General features: G+C 37.0%; 1 protein-coding gene across 6 annotated transcripts in view; it reads right to left on the bottom strand.

Annotated features, from left to right (window-relative positions):
* The window catches only part of COL24A1 (collagen type XXIV alpha 1 chain), a 397,241-nt gene that overhangs the window by 297,315 nt on the left and 80,772 nt on the right, over positions 1 to 19,154 (bottom strand). For all 6 annotated transcript variants that reach the window (XM_044944759.2, XM_044944764.2, XM_044944763.2 and 3 more), the window contains exons 7-8: positions 15,799 to 15,852; positions 12,656 to 12,709 (exon numbers count right to left, since the gene is read on the bottom strand). In XM_044944759.2, coding sequence (XP_044800694.1) covers positions 12,656 to 12,709; positions 15,799 to 15,852 — 108 coding nt within the window. The remainder of the gene's footprint in view (positions 1 to 12,655; positions 12,710 to 15,798; positions 15,853 to 19,154) is intronic.

Below are 19,154 nucleotides of genomic sequence, written 5' to 3'. Positions count from 1 at the left end.
TAAAAAAAAAAAAGAAGACAGGAACAAAGAATCAGCATATTTATACAGCTCTAATTAACAATCAGTAAGTCAACCTGCTGTTTACTTGATTTTGCTGTATATAAAAGAACAACAGAAAGTTCCTTTTTAAAAGAATCTCAGAATTTTAAGCAAACTTCAAAAATCAGAAATAAATCATAGTTTACAAATATCAGAAACTTCAAATTAATGTAGAGCAAACTGAAGATACGTTTTTGGGGTTTCAGGATATAGAGTAACAGAGGGAAAAGAGTCATTCAGGATTAATCACTGAGGATTTATGAACATGAATTCATGAATTAGAGAAGGAAATTATACCCTGGTTAGACAATGGGAAAATTAGAAGAGGTGCCTATTTGAAAAATAAGGAAATGATTTAAGCAGTTTCTGAGATGATAAACTTAAAACATAAGTAAATGTTTAAGTAGAGAGACTCTTAGGAACCAGAGAGAAGATCAGAAAATGTAAGAAAGTAAGTTGGAGGCAAAAATTTTTGTGTTATCTGTAAATGTAAGCATATAAGTAACAAGGGAATAACAGAAGGAAAAAACCAGAGTGCAGAGGAAATGGCCTGTCTTCTGGGAGCTCTGTTCTTTCCTGATTAGACTATTAAAAATCAGAGAAGTAGCCAAAGAATACGGGGGAAAAGTGGAGGGGAAGGAAGGAAGGCACAAAGAAACTTCACTGAACTAAAAAAAACTAATAAAAACAAAGAAGTGGCTAATTCTATAGCAATCCTATGAAGCAGGTATCTTCCGCATTTATGCCACACCAAGTCGCTTCAGTTGTATCCACCTCTGTGACCCCATGAACTGTAAACTGCCAGACTCCTCTGTCCATGGGATTCTCCAGGCAAGAATACTGGAGTGGATTGCCATTTCCTTCTCTAATTTTACAGATGAGAAAATTCTCTGAGAAATTAAATGATATGATCAAAGTCATGTAGGCAGTAAGGTAGAATCATGTTGGTTTCACAGATTCATCATGAGCTTAGTAACCTGCCCTTCTATTTACTTTATATGCCTATATTTGTCTCAAACTCAAATGTAGGACAGTCTCATCCTCATCAAATGTTAAATTGTAGATAACCAAGATAAATCAAAAAAAGGAATTATTAAAGTTACACATTTACCAATGGCCTCTAATACACCCACAGTTTCACTCTGAGTTTATACTTTTTTTTTTTTTTTTAAGATAGCTAAATACCAGCCTAATTACAAAACAGGGGACACTGTTCTCAGCTGTCCAAATGTTCAAGAGTCTACAGATAAAAAATATCCACAAACCTAGCCTTTTCACTTTTTTAATACTGGGAAATAAGAAATGTCCTCAGCACTAAAATAGTGGCTGAATCTCCTTCGGAAGAGGCAGCAGATCTAGAAGGATGTAGTTCCTAGGAGAGTGTCAGGAAGATGACAAATGGGGAGCTGGGGTGAGAGGCATATAGATAGAGAGACTCTCTGTCATGGGCCTAGTTCCTTTTCTTTAAAAACAAACAAAAAAACCTGTATTAAATATTTATTTCCTTGTTTTTATTTCTGTGTACTGCTGAGTCTAATTATATGCTTCCCTTTCTTTGGCCACTATCTGTTTCTCTGACCGAAGATTCTTCCCTCAGCCCTGGTGAAACAAAACGCACTGGTACTACAAGTGTGTTAGCTTACTTTCCCTGAAGCAGTTTACAAGAGTGAACTAGACACATTGACCCTAATATCCTCCAAATGTACAATTCCCTCCGAAGAGATTCTTCTTCATCAACAGCCCTTAATAAAAGGGCAACACCAAACAGTCATGATCTTTTCTTCATGAGCTCACTCCTACTCCACCTCAGCCACAGGAGATGGCACTCAATCTAAGGGGAGCCAATATGAAGTCTGGCCAGTAGCCTATAAAGACACTTGGAATAGACGTGAGTCTCAGTGAACTCCGGGAGTTGGTGATGGACAGGGAGGCCTGGCGTGCTGCAATTCATGGGGTCTCAAAGAGTCGGACAGGACTGAGCGACTGATCTGATCTGATGGTTTGGCAAACTGTCACACTTCTTTCTAAGTATAGGTCAGCTTCCAACATTTCATCCTCTGCACTTTCAGCGTCATGAAATAGGGCTAAGAGTTCTTCTAATATGAAGATTTTTTTTTTTTTTTTTTTGCTGTTGTGACCTCCTCTGGGACATCTCTATCCTATTCATCACAACACTTTCCTCTTATATCAAAAGTTCACCTTTACTAAGTACTTCTCTTTGCATATCTAGTTAACTCAAGTGGCAGCAGTGTCCCAGGATCAGCTATTTCTTCTATAATTCCATCTACATTCAATTCTAATTTCAATTTCTGTTATCACTATTTCTTTATTTCACTGTACTGTCATCTTGTTTACCAGGTTGTTGTTGTTGTTGTTTTTGATTATCCATCTGTGTAAAATGTCACATGAGTTCATCACAGAGAGAAGGAAGCAACATAGTGACACACTCTGCTGTCTATGTAGTAACTAACAGATGTGCACGGTACAATCACCAACAGGTTCTGAGTGAAGTCATGTGACTGGTCACTGATCTTGATGCACATCTACTATTTATGCAGACACTTGTAAGCTGAAGAGCCAGTAGCAAAGTTTATACTTTATGCAGCTAATAATCACAGTCAATATATTGTGGTAAGTGAAATTTGAACCATGTTGTTGGGAGACTGGTGTTAATTAAACCATGGTAAGTGAAAGCTGTGTATACTGAAACCACACAAAGTGAGGAATGCTTATATATATGTATTGAGAAAGAGTCTCAATGATATTATCTCCATGTTGTCAACTTTATATATGACTGTTTTTAAGTTTTTTTTTTCCCCCACTAAATAGGAAGGACTTATATTCAGTAAAATAAAGATTTTTCCTACGTATGAGAAAGTACCCCCTATGGTATAAGACAACTTATGCATTATCAACTCTGCTTTCCTATCTTGAGCCTCCTTACCTAAACTTTAGGTTTTAGAAAAGTAGGAGCATTCCTCTCTAGAATCCACAAAAACACCAAAGAAATTCTGGTGACTCAATGATTTGCCTCTGGCATTCCTCTTCTTAAAGCCCTTCAGTAGCTCTCTACCATATGATAAATGCTCTACCATGGTATCCAAGCTCCTTCATGATTTGACCCCTGAATGCACCTTATTTCCAGACACATCCTGACTAACACTTTATAATCTCCAAACAAGGACCTGCTTCTTGCCTCCAAACCTTGGTTTATGTCATCACCTGTGTGTAGACAGCATACATATCTACTAACCAAGGTATCATCATGATAATTTCTGTTCATCCTTAAGAAGCAGCTCAGATGTTGCCTCTGAGCAACTTCAAAGTGTTCTCTAAACACTTTCCCCACCTACAATCTTAAGAAGTTTAGGCAACCTTCAATCACTGCTACAAAAACTTTTTCACATCTTCATCCCTGCACTTGTTATAGACTAATATACTTTTGTGATTTACTTTAGTATCTACTTACTTTTTTAGACAGTAAACTACTTGAATACAGGAACTATATCTTGTTTACCTAATACTGGTTTCCTGAATGAACTGTAGGATAAAATGATGTGATTAAAACAACTGCAGAATTCTAGTGACAAACTTTATCTCAAAACCACCCTTTTGTCTGAAGCAACTTCCTTGTATCTTTTGCTTCTGTCTAGTCTCTGCAAGCTGAGGCAAAGGTGGGCTCTCCTTATAAAGGATCACGTGAAAGGCAACATCACTGAGATATTAGTAGCAGGTTAATTAGTTTTACTCACTCTACCTAAATGGGATGGAGGGTGTTTGGAAGACTGAGGGGAAAATAAGACAGGTAAGAAGGGTTACTGATTTGAGAAGCAAATGGCAACCCACTCTAGTACTCTTGCCTGGAAAATCCCATGGACGGAGGAACCTGGTAGGCTGCAGTCCATGGGGTCGCTAAGAGTCTGACAGGACTGAGCGACTTCACTTTCACTTTTCACTTTCATGCATTGGAGAAGGAAATGGCAACCCACTCCAGTGTTCTTGCCTGGAGAATCCCAGGGACGGGGAAGCCTGGTGGGCTTCCATCTATGGGGTTGCACAGAGTCGGACACAACTGAAGCGACTTAGCAGCAGCAGCAGCAGCAGTTTCAGGAAGAAGACAACCACAAGGACTAGGTGAAAGGGAACCGTCAATTAAACTTAGAAACAGCATCAGCAAATGAATGGATAGAGAAGATGAGGCACATACATACAATGGAGTATTACTCGGCCATAAAAAGAATGAAATTGTGCTATTTGCAGAGACGTGGGCAGACCCAGAGACTATCACACAGGAAAATCAGAAAAACTAATATCATATATTAACACACATATACGGAATCTAGAAAAATGGTACAGATGAACGTATTTTCAAAGCAGTAATAGAGAAACAATTGTAGAGAACAAACATGTGGACACTAAGTGGGGAAAGGGAGGGGTGAATTGGGACACTGGGACTGACATATACACACTACTATGTACAAAACAGAAAACGAATGAGAACCTACAGAATAGCACAGGGAACTCAGTGCTCTGTTGAGGGGATATATAAACACACACACACACACACACACACACACACATATATATGGCTGATTCACTTTGCTGTACAGCAGCAAACAATGCAACATTGTAAAGCAACTACGCTCCAATAAAAATAAACTTACAAGCAGCATTCATTCATTCACTAATAGCATGGCTGCTAAGTGGTATTCACTGGGCTGAAACACCACACTGAATAAAACACCGTCCTTGCACTTAGGGATCCCTAAATCACACATATATTTCCTTTTATTTCCTAATGCACTGTATCTGAAAGCCAATATTAAATTTTCATTTTCTACAATATAATGGCATTCCTCTACAGACTAGGTTCAAGTATCTAATAATTTGTCACACACTACAGGACTCATGTCAGCAATGCCAAGAGGAATATAAAGGTTTATACCCATGTTTGGCCAACATAATCAGGGAAACCTATGGCAAAAATGAGAAATAGTGATAAACTGCTGCTGCTGCTAAGTCACTTCAGTCATGTCCGACTCTGTGTGACCCCATAGACGTCAGCCCACGAGGCTCCCCCATCCCTGGGATTCTCCAGGCAAGAACACTGGAGTGGGTTGCCATTTCCTTCTCCAATGCATGAAAGTGAAAAGTGAGAGTGAAGTCACTCAGTCGTCTCTGACTCTTAGTGACCCCATGGACTGCAGCCCACCAGGCTCCTTCGTCCATGGGATTTTCCAGGCAAGAGTACTGGAGTGGGTTGCCATTGCCTTCTCCAAGTGATAAACTAGCCATAGCTGATTGAAAAAGAAGCCTTAAGCAAGAAATGAGAACAAAATTTAAAAAAAAATCAACAACCATGAAAATATATTAGGTTGGTGCAAAAGTAATTGCAGTTTTGCATTGTTGAAGTTTGCAGTTTGATATGATTGGAATACATTCTTATATGTGGTTATGTTATATGTCATTTTAATGTGTATTTCTTGCTTTTTTTTGCTGACTTACTACTTGCTTTTTTAAATATTTATTTTAGACTAGGAAAATAATGTTAGACAAAAAGCAAATTCAAGTGATTTTCTTATTTGAATTCAAAATGGGTCCTAAAGTAGCAGAGACAACTCACAACATCAGCAACGCGTTTGACCCAGGAACTGCTAACTTCCAGTACAGTGCAGTGGCTCAAGGAGTTTTGCAAAGGAGAGGAGAGCCTTGAAGATGAGGCGAGTGGTGGTCAGCATCGTGAATTGACAATGACCAACTGAGAGGATCATCAAAGCTGATCCTCTTACAACTACACGAGACGTTGCCAAAGACCTCAACGATGACCATTCTACCGACTTTTGGCATTTGAAGCAAACTGGAAAGGTGAAAAAGCTAGCTAAGTGGGTGCCTCATGAGCTGACTGCAAGTTTAAAAAGTCAGCATTTTGAAGTAACATCTTCTATGCAACAACAAACCATTTTTCTTGATCAGATTGTGAAATGCAATGAAAAGTGGCTCTTATATAAGACAACCAGCTCAGTGGCTGGACTGAGAAGTTCGGAAGCAGTTCCCAAAGCTCAACTTGCCTCCCAAAAAAGTTCCTAGTTACTTGTGGTCTGCTGCCGGTCTGATCCACTACAGCTTTCTGAATCCCAGTGAAGCCATGATATCTGAGAAGTAGGCTCAGCAAATTGATGAAATGCACCGAAAATTGCAACTCCTGCAGCCAGCACTGGTCAAGAGAAAGGGCCCAATTCTCCTCCAGGAAACACCCCACTGCATGTCGCACAGTCAACGCTTAAACAAATTGGGCTATAAAGTTTTGCCTCATCCACCACATTCACCCGACTTCTTGCCAACTGACTACCACTTCTTCAAGAATCTCAACTAAGTTTTGCAGGAAAAAGGCTTCCATAGAAAGCAGGAAGTAGCAAATGCTTTCCAAGAATTTGTCAAATCTTGAAGCACAGATTTTTACACTACAGGAATAAACAAACTTATTTCTCATTGGCAAAAATGTGTTGATTGTAATGGTTCTTATTTTGATTAATAAAGATGTGTTTGAGCCTAGTTATAATGATATAAAATTCATGATCTGAAACTGCAATTACCTTTTCACCAACCTAATACTATTTCAGGTAAGGCAATAATGTTCCTGAAGTTTTGAGAATAAGCAAAAAATTATATAGAAAAATGATACCAGGTAACTGGGGAGATTGAGACAAATCATAGGAAGAAGACTGTGCAAACCTCTCTAATCTACCTATCTCCCTTCCTTCTTCGATCATACTTCACTCACGCCCACCATAGTCTCCTGCCCACCTCTGTCCCAAATTCCTCACAATACTGACGTACAACGCTGCAGTGGTAAAGAATCCGCCTGCAATGTAGGAGATTCAGGTTCAATCCCTGGGTCAGGAATATCCCCTGGAGAAGGATATGGCAACCCACTCCAGTATTCTTGCCCGGAGCATGCAGAGGAGCCTGACAGGCTACAGTCCATGGGATTGCAAATAGTCAGACGTGACTTAGTGACTAAACATCAACAACAACCTCCATTAATTAGTACTCAGTTTTTACTTCACCCCCCTTCAAGTCTAGCTGTCGTCCTTCTCAACTAGTTCTCATGGAGAAAAAGAGTAGGACAAACTAACTCTTGAAACGCTGGTATACGAATGACAACAGTTGTTTTTTGAAGACAGAATTTTTTTTCTTTAAACTTTCTGGAAGCTGAAATACTTATAGCCAAATGAATTTATCACAAATGTTAGAATGTCAATCACAAGAGGGAAATAACTTTGGGCAAAGGAACATTTCTGAAGTCCCACAAATTACACCACTTGGTAGGCAAGGGCTTGCCTGTGGGGGAGCTCAGTATGTGTCGCCTTGTTCTCAGCTTCCCCTACCATTAGTGGGAAGACACAGCGCAGAGGAGACAGTCAAAGCGGTGACAGCGCAGCCCCTGAGCAGCAGCCTTTATATTAGACGCTCGGGGCTAAGCTTGAACTGGGAACCAACACAAAGTGAAAACGTGACTCTGCAGATTTTCACAGGAATATTGGGCAGATGAGAAGATGATCTATAAGCTATGGAACATAAGAATTCTCCTTATTTCTCTCTCCAGGCATGGATTTTCTTTTTATTGTTGTTCTCATCAAAATTCAGTATTGTTGTACCTCCTTAGTACTGTCCTTGTTTTGAATAATTATGAAAAGCTGTAATAGGTTTTGAGTGATTGATAAATCATAATGCAGTCCACTTGATGTTTTCAGCTCTTTCAGCCTTTCCAACTTGGAAAGGGAAAGATGTAATGGAAAGATCTTTTGTAATTTAACTAATTCCTAAGAATGCACATTGATTTATAATTATTACTACAAACATAGTAGTAGAATGTTTGGACATTCAGAAAAATACTGCCATACATTATTCATAACAATCTGTTTTAAAACGTGTGCCTCATATTTCACAATTGTTCTGAGTTATACTTTCATGTTTAGAAGTGCTTAACTGCTCCCATCTGACTTATCCTCCTGATTCTAGAAAAATGACTTCAATTGAAATCACTGTTAATGTTCTTACAATTTTAAATAGTAGACTTCCAATATTAATGTAGCAACTGATCAGCTATATTAAAATCCAATTTAAAAATTCATCTGGAGTCTAAGCTCAGATTTATGACTCTTGTCTTTCATCCAACCCAGCATGCACTCTCGATGTAACTTATCTGCTTTTTGGCACAAGCCTGGACACTTAGCGGGAAGTGAAAACATACTTCAGTTCCTAGGAAAATAAGAGTTATATTAAGGTGGCTAAATTGAGGCAATATAATCAGTCAATCTGGGGAAACATACTGCTTGTTAAACATGATGTAACACTGGTTCATAAAAGGTCAAGGGGTGGGAGATAAAAGCAGAAAAGGCAGAAACCAACCCAAAAAATCTACAGTAGAGTGAAGAAAAATTGCTGCTGATTTACTTACTTTGTTATTTCTGTCTCAATATTATTTCTAGTTTTCAGAACATCTTACGTTAATCTTCTATCTCAAATTTTCATGAGCTGTCTATATTTCTACACACAATTTTCTTGCAGGTACTTCAAAGATTACTTGAAGGATTGAAATATTTTCAGATACTTCCAGAGAAAGGAATAATTAACTCATTATTATTTGTTACCCCAAACTATATTTGTTCCCTTGGCTTTCAGGAAAAACAAAATTTTACTTTGCTTGAGACAAAAGTAATGAAACACACATATAACAAATATTGGTATAATGAATAATATTAATGGGGAAACAGTATTTGAAGTTATTAACAGAACAGTCATGACTTGGACTTGAATCCTGTCAATTAATAGTCATATGGCCTTGAATAAATGACTTAACCATTTTATAATTCAATTAACTTATTTATGAATACTGAACATAGTATCTGTCTCAATGTGTGTGTTTTTTTTAAGATAAAAAGATTCAGCAGATAAGTCTACATTGCACATAATAAAGGAGCTATTAATATTTACAATAATAATTATAATTCAAAAATAGTTTGATAAAATATATAATAAACTTCATACTAATCAAAACCCAAGTACTTTATGCATCTTTCATAATAAGCATAGACTGTTAAAAGCACAATGAATTCAGTATTAGTAAGTTTTATCTCTCAATCCTGCTATCACCCTGAGCAATTAATTCTCTTAACCTCTCTGGGCTTATGTTAAATTTAACACAGAATGAATAACTTAAGTTCCTGTCTTGACCTTAAGAATTATTGTGGTATTTTAGCAGTAGAACTGAAAGGATGAAAGAATAGGAGTTCTGGGTTATAACAAGTATGAACTGTTATTCTAGGTTCTCCTAGCATGGATCCTATTTGCAGGAAGTAATTCTGAGAATGACTTAGGTGGTTAAAAAAATGAACTCAAATTAGTAAATCCCATAAAGCAGCTCATAACCTACCTAAACATTCTACCCAATACTCAGTCTGGTCCTTCATACAAACCACAAGAACAGTCTACCAAGCTCACTGCGAGTATATTTCTACCACACATTCATTTTAAAGTAAGACATGCACATAGAAAGTGTGTGGAGAATTAGTTTAGGTTTAGATTGAGTCCTTATGTCCCTTTCCTGACATACTTGTTTTTTTTTAATCTGTATACAGTTTCCATTAGTAGACATACTCTGAAAAGAGGGGATACATTCTCAGAAACACTATAAAATCATCTCAAGTATTTGGACACTGTTTAGAACTCCTGTCAAAACACAGTGAACTATGGATGTGTCATTTACCACAAAGTAACTTGGTTTCTAAATACTTTCAAGTAAACCTTCTCTAGAGAAAATTTAGTTTGTTGCTAACTGATAACATAGCAAGATAACTTCTACAGTGTCTATTTCTATTAATTAACATTACAAGCCAGATTTTTAAAGTTTGAACAAACTGTATAAGAGAAAAGAAGTCTGTGAAAGGTATGTAATCCATGATCCAATTTGTTTAACTTCACACTATCTCACTTTACTAGACTTATACAGACCAAAAGTTACATATTCTTAATATTTTAAAATACTGATGAGCCAAGACTCATAATATGTGCATAAGTCTTTGGAAGATAGTATCTTCTGCTTTAAGTAAGTAAAATTTCACAGTTAAAAGTGATAATCTGCTCTAATAGTTAAAATCAGTCTTTTAAAAATTTCTCTATATAGTATTTCTTTATACTCTCCTCTACACAGTAACTACTTACCCTTAATCAATAGTTTTTCACTTTCTGGAATGCTAATTTCATGAACCACAGGCATTATTAACCTTGGAAAATAACAATTAGTTTATTTTGTCTCATACACAATGTCATTCATCAGGATGCAATAACTGTATATTTAACAGCAAGTAAAATTAGTATGGCAATTTCCATAAGATTTTCTTTGATGCTATGCACCAGCACAGTTTCCTCAGGGGTCTACTTAGCAGTCAGAGGCATACTAAGTAGCATTAATCAATCAGACTCACAACTGTATAATAAGATCAATTTTAGTAGAAATGATCACTCTGCAGTTTCATAGAAGCAACCAATAACCTCAAATGACTTGTCAGATTCCAAGAACTATCTAGGAAGAAGAGTAGTCTAAAAGCCATAAGAAAAATGGTGTGGTATGGTCATGGGAGGAAAGATATTCCAAGAGATCAAAATGCTTTTAATCAATTTACAATTAGGAGGGTTTAGGAGGGAAGCAAACGGGGTCAGGATGCATTCCAAATTCAGAAAAACGGCTTATGGTTAAGATATATTAACAGCTTGCTGTTTTTCTGACACTGTATTATCCCATTTCATGTTCCCAACAACTCCCTATGAAGTAGGTAGTATTATCTTCACATTTTATGGATAAGGCAACTAAGGCCTAGAAAGGTTAAGTAACCTGCCCAAGGTTGATGAAACCTAGAAAACGGAAGAGGGAATCTGAACAAATTAACCAGAGCTAGAATACCATCTTCAATCCAAATCTCCCAAAAGGAAAAGGATATGATACACTAAGACACAAACACAGTTCATTATTAAATACATTTAGAGATCTACATGACGATAGGTGTCTAAATATATAAATAAATATAAAAGGTATTTAGACATCTACAGATGATACCAATCTAATGGCAGAAAGCAAAGAGGAAATAAAGAACCTCTTGATGAGGGTGAAGGAGAAGAGTTAAAAAGCCAGTTTAAAACTCAATATTAAAAAACTAAGATCATGGCATCCAGTCCCATCACTTCATGGCAAAAAGAAGGGGAAAAGGTTGAAGCAGCAACAGATTTCCTCTTCTTGGGCTCTAAAATCACTGCAGATGGTGACTGCAGCCATGAAGTTAGAAGATGATTGCTTCTTGGCAGGAAAGTTATGACAAACCTAGATGGTGTGTTAAAAAGCAAAGACATCACTTTACCATAGAGTCAAGGCTATGGTCTTTCCAGTAGTCATGTATGGGAGAGCTGGACTATAAAAAAAAAGCTGAGCAGCGAAGAATTGAGGCTTTTGAACTGGTGCTGGAGAAGACTTGAGAGTCCCTTGGAAAGCAAGGAGATCAAACCAACCAATCTTAAAGGAAATCAACCCTGAATACTCTTTGGAAGGACTGATGCTGAAGCTGAAGCTCTAATACATCGGCCACCTGCTGCAAACAGCTGACTCATTGGAAAAACCCTGATGCTGGGCAAGACTGAAGGCAGAAGAAGTAGACAACAGAGGATGAGATGGTTGGATGGCATTACCTACTCAAAGGACATGAACGTGAGAAAACTCTGAGAGATGGTGAGGGACGGGGAAACCTGACGTGCTGTAGTCCATGGGGTCACAAAAAGTTGGACACAACTTGGCGACTGAACAACAGACATTTACATCAACTCAAATACTGCTCTCCAATATTTTGGGGCCTTTACTACCTTAGACAGAAATTTTGTATCTTCTTTATCCCCTGCAGAAAACCAAGAACTCAGTGTTTGGGAAAAAGACAAGCTGACTATACAGAGGAGAATTTATACTTGTGTTAATTCATGAAACTGCATACCACATTTTATAAAAATAATTATAGCAGCAGTGTTACCAATTCTTTTTACTTCAGAAAAAGCCAACTCATATGCACATGACTATTTTTTACTACCTATCCCCAGCTCTCACTTCTACTCTACTTAAGCTTCAGGCCTCACGTTTGTATATACACCATGGCAGAGGTTATTAGTTCCTAATAAAATGAGAAACTCTTTAATAAAAAGTCAAATATCTTACCTATGTCCAAGGGTACCTCACTTTGAACATATAAAAGTCACAAAGTGACTTTAATGTTTCAGAAGTAGATTACTGCCCTAATATAATTGTAAAAACAGAGAAAACCTTCAATATTCTATCAGTGACTTTCTTCTGCATATGAATTTGACCCTTTTGTTATCTGAAGGGTTTTCTTATATTTTCTTAAGATTGTCATTGGTGGGCACCACTTTCCTGGATTAAGACAGCATCCTAATTCCTATTGCTGAGAAAAGGGATTAAAAACATTGACTTTGGGCTCAACATCAGAGTGAGATCTTAGGAGTTGGAGAACTCTCAGATCCACATGGTACCCACACATGTCAAAATAAAACTACATCTTACCTTAACACCTTGCATACCAGGGGGCCCCATTAATCCAGAAAGACCTTGATCACCCTAAGAACAAAACACAAATGGAGCTTTAATATTATGAAAAAACTGAAAATTATGATTCCCATGCTGTAGGAGTTCATCTTGGCTGTCAAGATCTTACTTACTGATCTCCTCAATCTGGCTCAAGTTCCACGTGCTTTCTGAGAACTTCCTTGAGGCTCCCAACCCTTATTTCTTTCAGTACTGATTACCTGGACAGTACTTCACCCTGTCCATGGCCCTGCTGCTTTTTCTCTGATGTTCTTTTCTCTAGAAATGCCCTTACTTCCCAAATCTCCACCTTTTCCAAGGCTTACCGTGTTTTAAAAATGTAAAGAAATCTACTTAAAAATTCTACCAGCATTTTATAACACAGCTGCAGAGGGCTCAGGTCTGCCTTTTTAGATGAGGACTCACAGGTTGGTGGGACTCCCACGTGGAACATCAATGAACAGCTGGGGGATGGGGAGCAGGACTAGGTTCTTTCCCTGGTTCAGGACTAGGACTCTGGAGCAGGGAAAGGGGCACTTCCCTTTCCAGGGCTGCCCTGGTGCCTTCCACTGTAGTAACCAGAGTAACTGCAGTGAAAATTTTGGGGAGGACTGTGCTGGTCCACAGACTCAACAAATTAGAGCCTTCTGTCCCCATCCCTTCCCCCAGATTTGATGAGGGCTTGCAGAGCAGGGTAGGAGAAGGAGAAATTACACCAGTGAGGGGCAAGGAGTGTCTGTGGTGGGTAGAAGTGACAATAAGAGACACAGAGGAGGATGTGTAAATGACAAGGACAAAACATATCAAAAAGGAATGGGGGTAAAACCTTAAACCAGTTTACTTAAGGTACACTTTTTCTTTACCGCTGTTCCTTTCCCTCTTTATGCTGTAACAAATTTATTGTGCATGGCAAAAAAAGTATGTTGTTTGAAAGAAAGGGAATACTTAGTTAATAATCCTAAATAAACTCCATGACTATTCATGTACTATTCATAGTACATAAATGTTTCACTGCATTATCTACTTTAATGTCAAGTTAAATGAACAGAAAAGAATGTTTCTGATTATTAACTGTTAAGTGCTTTTCCATTTGTTCTAATTTTTTATGTTCTTGTTCAATGTTTTATTAATATGGCGTCCATCTGTTATGGCGTGATGGGTTTATACATATATGCTTTATACTTATTATTCTGATAGAAGGAAAAGAAAGCTACATTAGGAAACAGAAGACTGGAGGCTCATCCTCTACTAGCTCTAATCAAGGGTAGATGAGTTGATTTCCCTTCAAAATTCCTTCATCTGAAAGCTGAGAATAAGAATAATATCACATTTGTCTTATGGGAAAGGAAAAGTTGCCACTAAGGTCCCATAAGGAATTAAATATGTATGTGTGTTCTATGAGAGGTGTTACTTACTGGATATTACATGCTGAAGGACTAGACTCTGCATTGCTTATATTGTTTCATCATTGACTATTTATTATAAAAATAGCTAAATGTTTAAAGATAAAATTCAATTGGGTCCCAATTCCCCTATACTCACACCAATTTGATGTTCATATTTTATTTGAATTTATATTGTATTTATATAAATATCCTGTTTCTTCAGTATAACTGAACCTAATTTTATGTAAATATGATTTCTAAGAAAATTTTTAAAATTTTACCATTTTAGAAATATCTTTATTTTGAAAGTTGGATTTCACTTAAAGCTTAATGAAAACATGTTATGAAGTCTTAAATTTAATGACTTTTTCCTATATAGTACAGTTTGTACATGAGTAACTCAAAAATTTTAAAAAGACTGACATACTCCCTAGTCTCAACTCACAGGCTGAATCATCCTATATTTTGTACAGAAACTGTACACATACTGAACCACCCTATACTTTGTACAGAGAGGCCCCAAGTAAATATTAAAAATAAGCATTTGATAAAATCTGAATGCTTAATTTGGGGAGATTATTTAAATCACTCACCAAAAGAGAGTGGATGTCTAATTTCTCAATTTTAAGAAATCAAATGTCTCATATTTACACATTTTTAAACACGGCATCTATATTTCTCAGATTGAAGAATTTTCTTCCTCATTATTAAGGGATGAATGAAAATACTGTTTCTAATAATAAACTTCCATTCTTTTTCTAACTTATTTAGTCAGTGAACTCAGTTCCATCACAGCAATGAAATTCTTACAATTCTAGATTAAATTTGATAATTTGTTAGTATAATATCCATTAATGTGAGGTAATTTTTCTTAAATTTACAAGAGTTTCTGTAAACCAATTAAAAGATCAGATTACAAACCAGGAACCACAAAAATTATTCAGGGATTTTAAAAGTTTGTGAATGTACACCACATAAACAAAAACATTGTATAATTGTATCACATTCATCAAGTGCATGACTAAATAAAGCTTCCCAGATATATGCTTAAATACTCAACTTGTATTCATTCTCACTGGAAAACAGTATCTTCCTCCTAAAAAAGATTTTTGTTGCTATCGTTACTTTGAAATATTAGTTTCTTTTTACCTAAAGGCATATGTGTGTGTATTTGAGAGCATTATAAAATGAAAAGCATACTGTATTGAAAGTTAGAAAATTAAGGTATATCATTAATTCTTCCACTTGCTAACTACTTAAATATAAATATATATTTTTATTTATATAAATCCTCTTTTCTCAACTGGAAAAAAAAATAATGATGACAGCCTCCGTCACTGTTACTGTGAGACTTAAACAAGATAAAGTACATAGAACCATTCTAAAAAAGGTGTAAAATGGCATTAGAATTTATAATGGGATCCATACTAATGGCCACATTCTTGAGGTTAGGATCAAAAACATCTTGTTCTAATTTTTTGCTCAATCTGTTCCTAGTTGGCAGGAAGCACAAGAGCATGCCAGAATGGACATTCAGTAAGATTAATTATATGATTTTAACAGATATGTTAGGCTGATGACACCATTTACTTGATTCTTCAAATATTCCTTCATTAAAATCCAATAGTTATTACATACTTTGAAATCAAGTAAAATCTATATTTTTAAAAAAGTAAAAGTTATTTTTAAATGCTTGAAATATATCAACAAGATTTTATTTCATGGACAAGTAATTACCTTTTCTCCAGAAAGAGCTTGATCTGGGGAAAAACCTGGATCTCCTTTAGGGCCCTAAATAAAACAGTTATAAAACACTTGATGAAACATAAATTACATATATCATACTTCATCAGTTGTATGTAATGTCACGCACTATATACAGCTTATATGGTATTGAATAAAATTACATATTTTAAATTAAGATGAATATAGATTACTTATCTTTTTAATGTATATTTCATTTATCCTTAATTTTAAATGTTGAGAAGATTCCTAGAAATTTCCCAGACATAGCTGATTTTTCTAATCAATAAAGTTATACTAAAATTGAAACATTTCTTTTGAGAACTACATATTGTGACATAAGTTCAGTTCAGGCACTCAGTCATGTCTGACTCTTTGTGACCCCATGGATTGCAGCACACCAGCCCTCCTGTCCATCACCAACTTCCGGAGCTTGCTCAAACTCATGTCCATCGAATCAGTGATGCCATCCAACCATCTCATCCTCTGTCATCCCATTCTCTTGCCATCAATCTTTCCCAGCATCAGGGTCTTTTCAAATGAGTCAGCTTTTTGCATCAGGTGGCCAAAGTATTGAAGCTTCAGCGTTAGTCCTTCCAATGAATATTCAGGACTGATTTCCTTTAGGATTGACTGGTTCAATCTTCTTGCAGTCCAAGGGACTCTCAAGGGTCTTCTCCAACACCACAGTTCAAAAGCATCAACTCTTCAGCTTTCTTTATGGTCTTTGTGACATATTGAGTTATAATTTTTAGAACGCGGAAATGTTATTTTTAGTGGAAAAAAACTGCTTATACTAATTTTCCAAATTTTAAGACATTACTCCAAGTTTAAATATTTTCCAAAATCTTGCAATGTACCGTGCATTGTGTGCATGCTCAGTTGTATCCTATTCTTTGCAACCCCATGGACTGTAGCCTGTCATACTCCTCTGTCCATAGAATTTTAGAGGCAAGAATACTGGAGCGGGTTGCCATTTTTTCCTCCAGGGGATTTTTCCCTGTGGCTCCTGCATTGGCAGGTGGATTCTTTGCCACTGAACCACCTGGGAAGCCCAAAGTACATGCATTACTTTTACAATAAAAAATAAATCCCCCTCCGCAAAAAACCCTCTAACTGGCAAAATCCTTTTTATTGTTATAAAATAGATATTTTTCATACTCTGGAAATCTTTCATACTTTAAGAGAAGTATAACTTCATATTTCAATCTAAAATTTTGGGTACAACAGTAAAATCAACTTTTTTTATTATTCATCATTGCTTAGTTGCTCAGTCCTATTTGACTATTACATACTAAGAAAAATATTTCCTTTTCTATTTCACTCTTCATAAAATACAGAATTGAGATTATCATTCAGATTCTGACTTCACTACCATTCTCAGCTAATAATAATTTTCCATTCCTAAAATTTATTTCCACCCTCTGGGAAACAGGGAAACTGTTATGTCTTCCTTCACATATTCAGGAATAATTTTTTTTTCTTTCACTCCACGGATATTTACTGAACAACTTCCTGAACACTTAGGAATGAACAAAACAGGCAAATTATCTGTCCTCTTTAGGCTGACATTACACTATGAGAATAAAAAAAAAAAAGAATAAACAACTATCTATAAAATAAACATTTAAAATACAGTTTCTTGTATAGATAAGCATCAGAGAGAAAGCAGGAGCTGGAGAAGGGAACTGTGACCAGCAAGGGCTTTGAGGGCTCTCTTCTTGTGTACAGTGGGCAGAACCATCCCTAAGAAGGGTATCTGACCAGAGAACTGAAAGACGTAAGGAAGGGAGTTGTAAATATATCTAGAGGAAGATCACGAAGAGCAACCCCAGCAGAGGAAAATAGTACGTGCAAACAGCCTGAGATTTACCTGAAAAACAGCAGGCTACCCAATGTAACAGGAGCAAAGGGGAGAGAGGGAGGTGTGTACTTCAGAGAGACAAATGGGGCTGGAACACAAAGGGAATTATTAGGCCTTATTTGTGGCTTGGCTTTTACTCAGATGCATCTTCTGATATACCATTGGCTATAGTGTTGAAGAGACATTATGGGAGTTGCAAATTCAAAACACATATTGAAGGCAGAGCTGACAGAATTTTTTCTCTCAGGATGGGAAGTGAAAGAGACAGATTGGCATCTAGTCCATATACAATGGGAAAATGATTAATGGAAAAGATCAGGGAGAAGAGTAGGACTGTATATCAGCTGTAGTTCTCTCTTGGACATGTTAAAAGTAAGGTGTCTCTTGCATTTCCAAGTGGAGATACTGTGTGTACTGTTGGATGCTGAGTCTGGAAATCAAAAGTCACCAGAATATAAATTGTATATGAAACCATAATGAAAGAGGAGAGTGAAAAAGCTAGCTTAAAACTCAACATTCAAAAAGTGAAGATCACACCATCCAGTCCCATCACTTCATGGCAAATAGATGGGGAAAAAATGGCAACAGTGACAGACTATTTTCTTGGGCTCCAAAATCGCTGTAGAGGGTGACTGCAGCCATGAAATTAAAGGACACTTTCTCCTTGGAAGAAAAGCTATGACAAACCTAGACAGCATATTCAAAAGCAGAGACATTATGTTGCTGACAAAGGTCTGTTTAGTCAAAGCTATGGTTTATTCAGTAGTCATGTACGGATGTGAAAGTTGATCATACAGAAGGCTGAGCACTGAAGAACTGATGCTTTCAAACTGCAGTGCTAGAGAAGACTCTTGAGAGTTCCTTACAGCAAAGAGATCAATCCAGTCAATCCTAAAGTAAATCAACCCTAAAAATTCACTAGAAGGACTGATGCCAAAGCTGAAGCTCCAATACTTGGGCCTCTGATGCGAAGAGCTGACTGACTGGAAAAGACCCTGATGCCGGGAAAGATTTAAGATAGGAGAAGGGGGTGACAGAGGATAAGATGGTTGGATGGCATCATCTACTCCATTGGACATGAGTTTAAGCACACTCCAGGAGATAGTGAAGGATAGGGAAGCCTGGTGTGCTGCAGTCCATGGGGTTGCAAAGAGTCAGACACGACTGAATGACTGAACAACAATTGAAACTAGATGTAAATACAGAGAAAAGCAGAAGGAGGATGGTTCACTAAATATGTTCCAATATTTAAAAACTGTAGGAGGAAAGACAGAAAGGGAGAATGAAGTGACACAGCAGGTCAGTCGGAAAGGCAAACAAAGTGACAGCAGGGCCTCCAAGTGTAGAGAAGACATTTTCAGAATGAAGACATGGCCAACTGTGTCCACAGCTCCTGAAAAACAAGTCTGGGCGAGATGCTGTTGAGAAAGACAGAAGTGGTTGGTGACCTTGACAGGTACCATATCAGTGGAGTGGTCAAGAATAT

The sequence above is a fragment of the Bubalus bubalis genome, chromosome 6, assembly GCF_019923935.1.
Source record: "Bubalus bubalis isolate 160015118507 breed Murrah chromosome 6, NDDB_SH_1, whole genome shotgun sequence".
In the NCBI taxonomy this organism is placed as follows: domain Eukaryota; kingdom Metazoa; phylum Chordata; class Mammalia; order Artiodactyla; family Bovidae; genus Bubalus; species Bubalus bubalis.
Note: the sequence above shows the minus strand (reverse complement) of the source record. Positions and strands in the feature narration are given on the sequence as shown.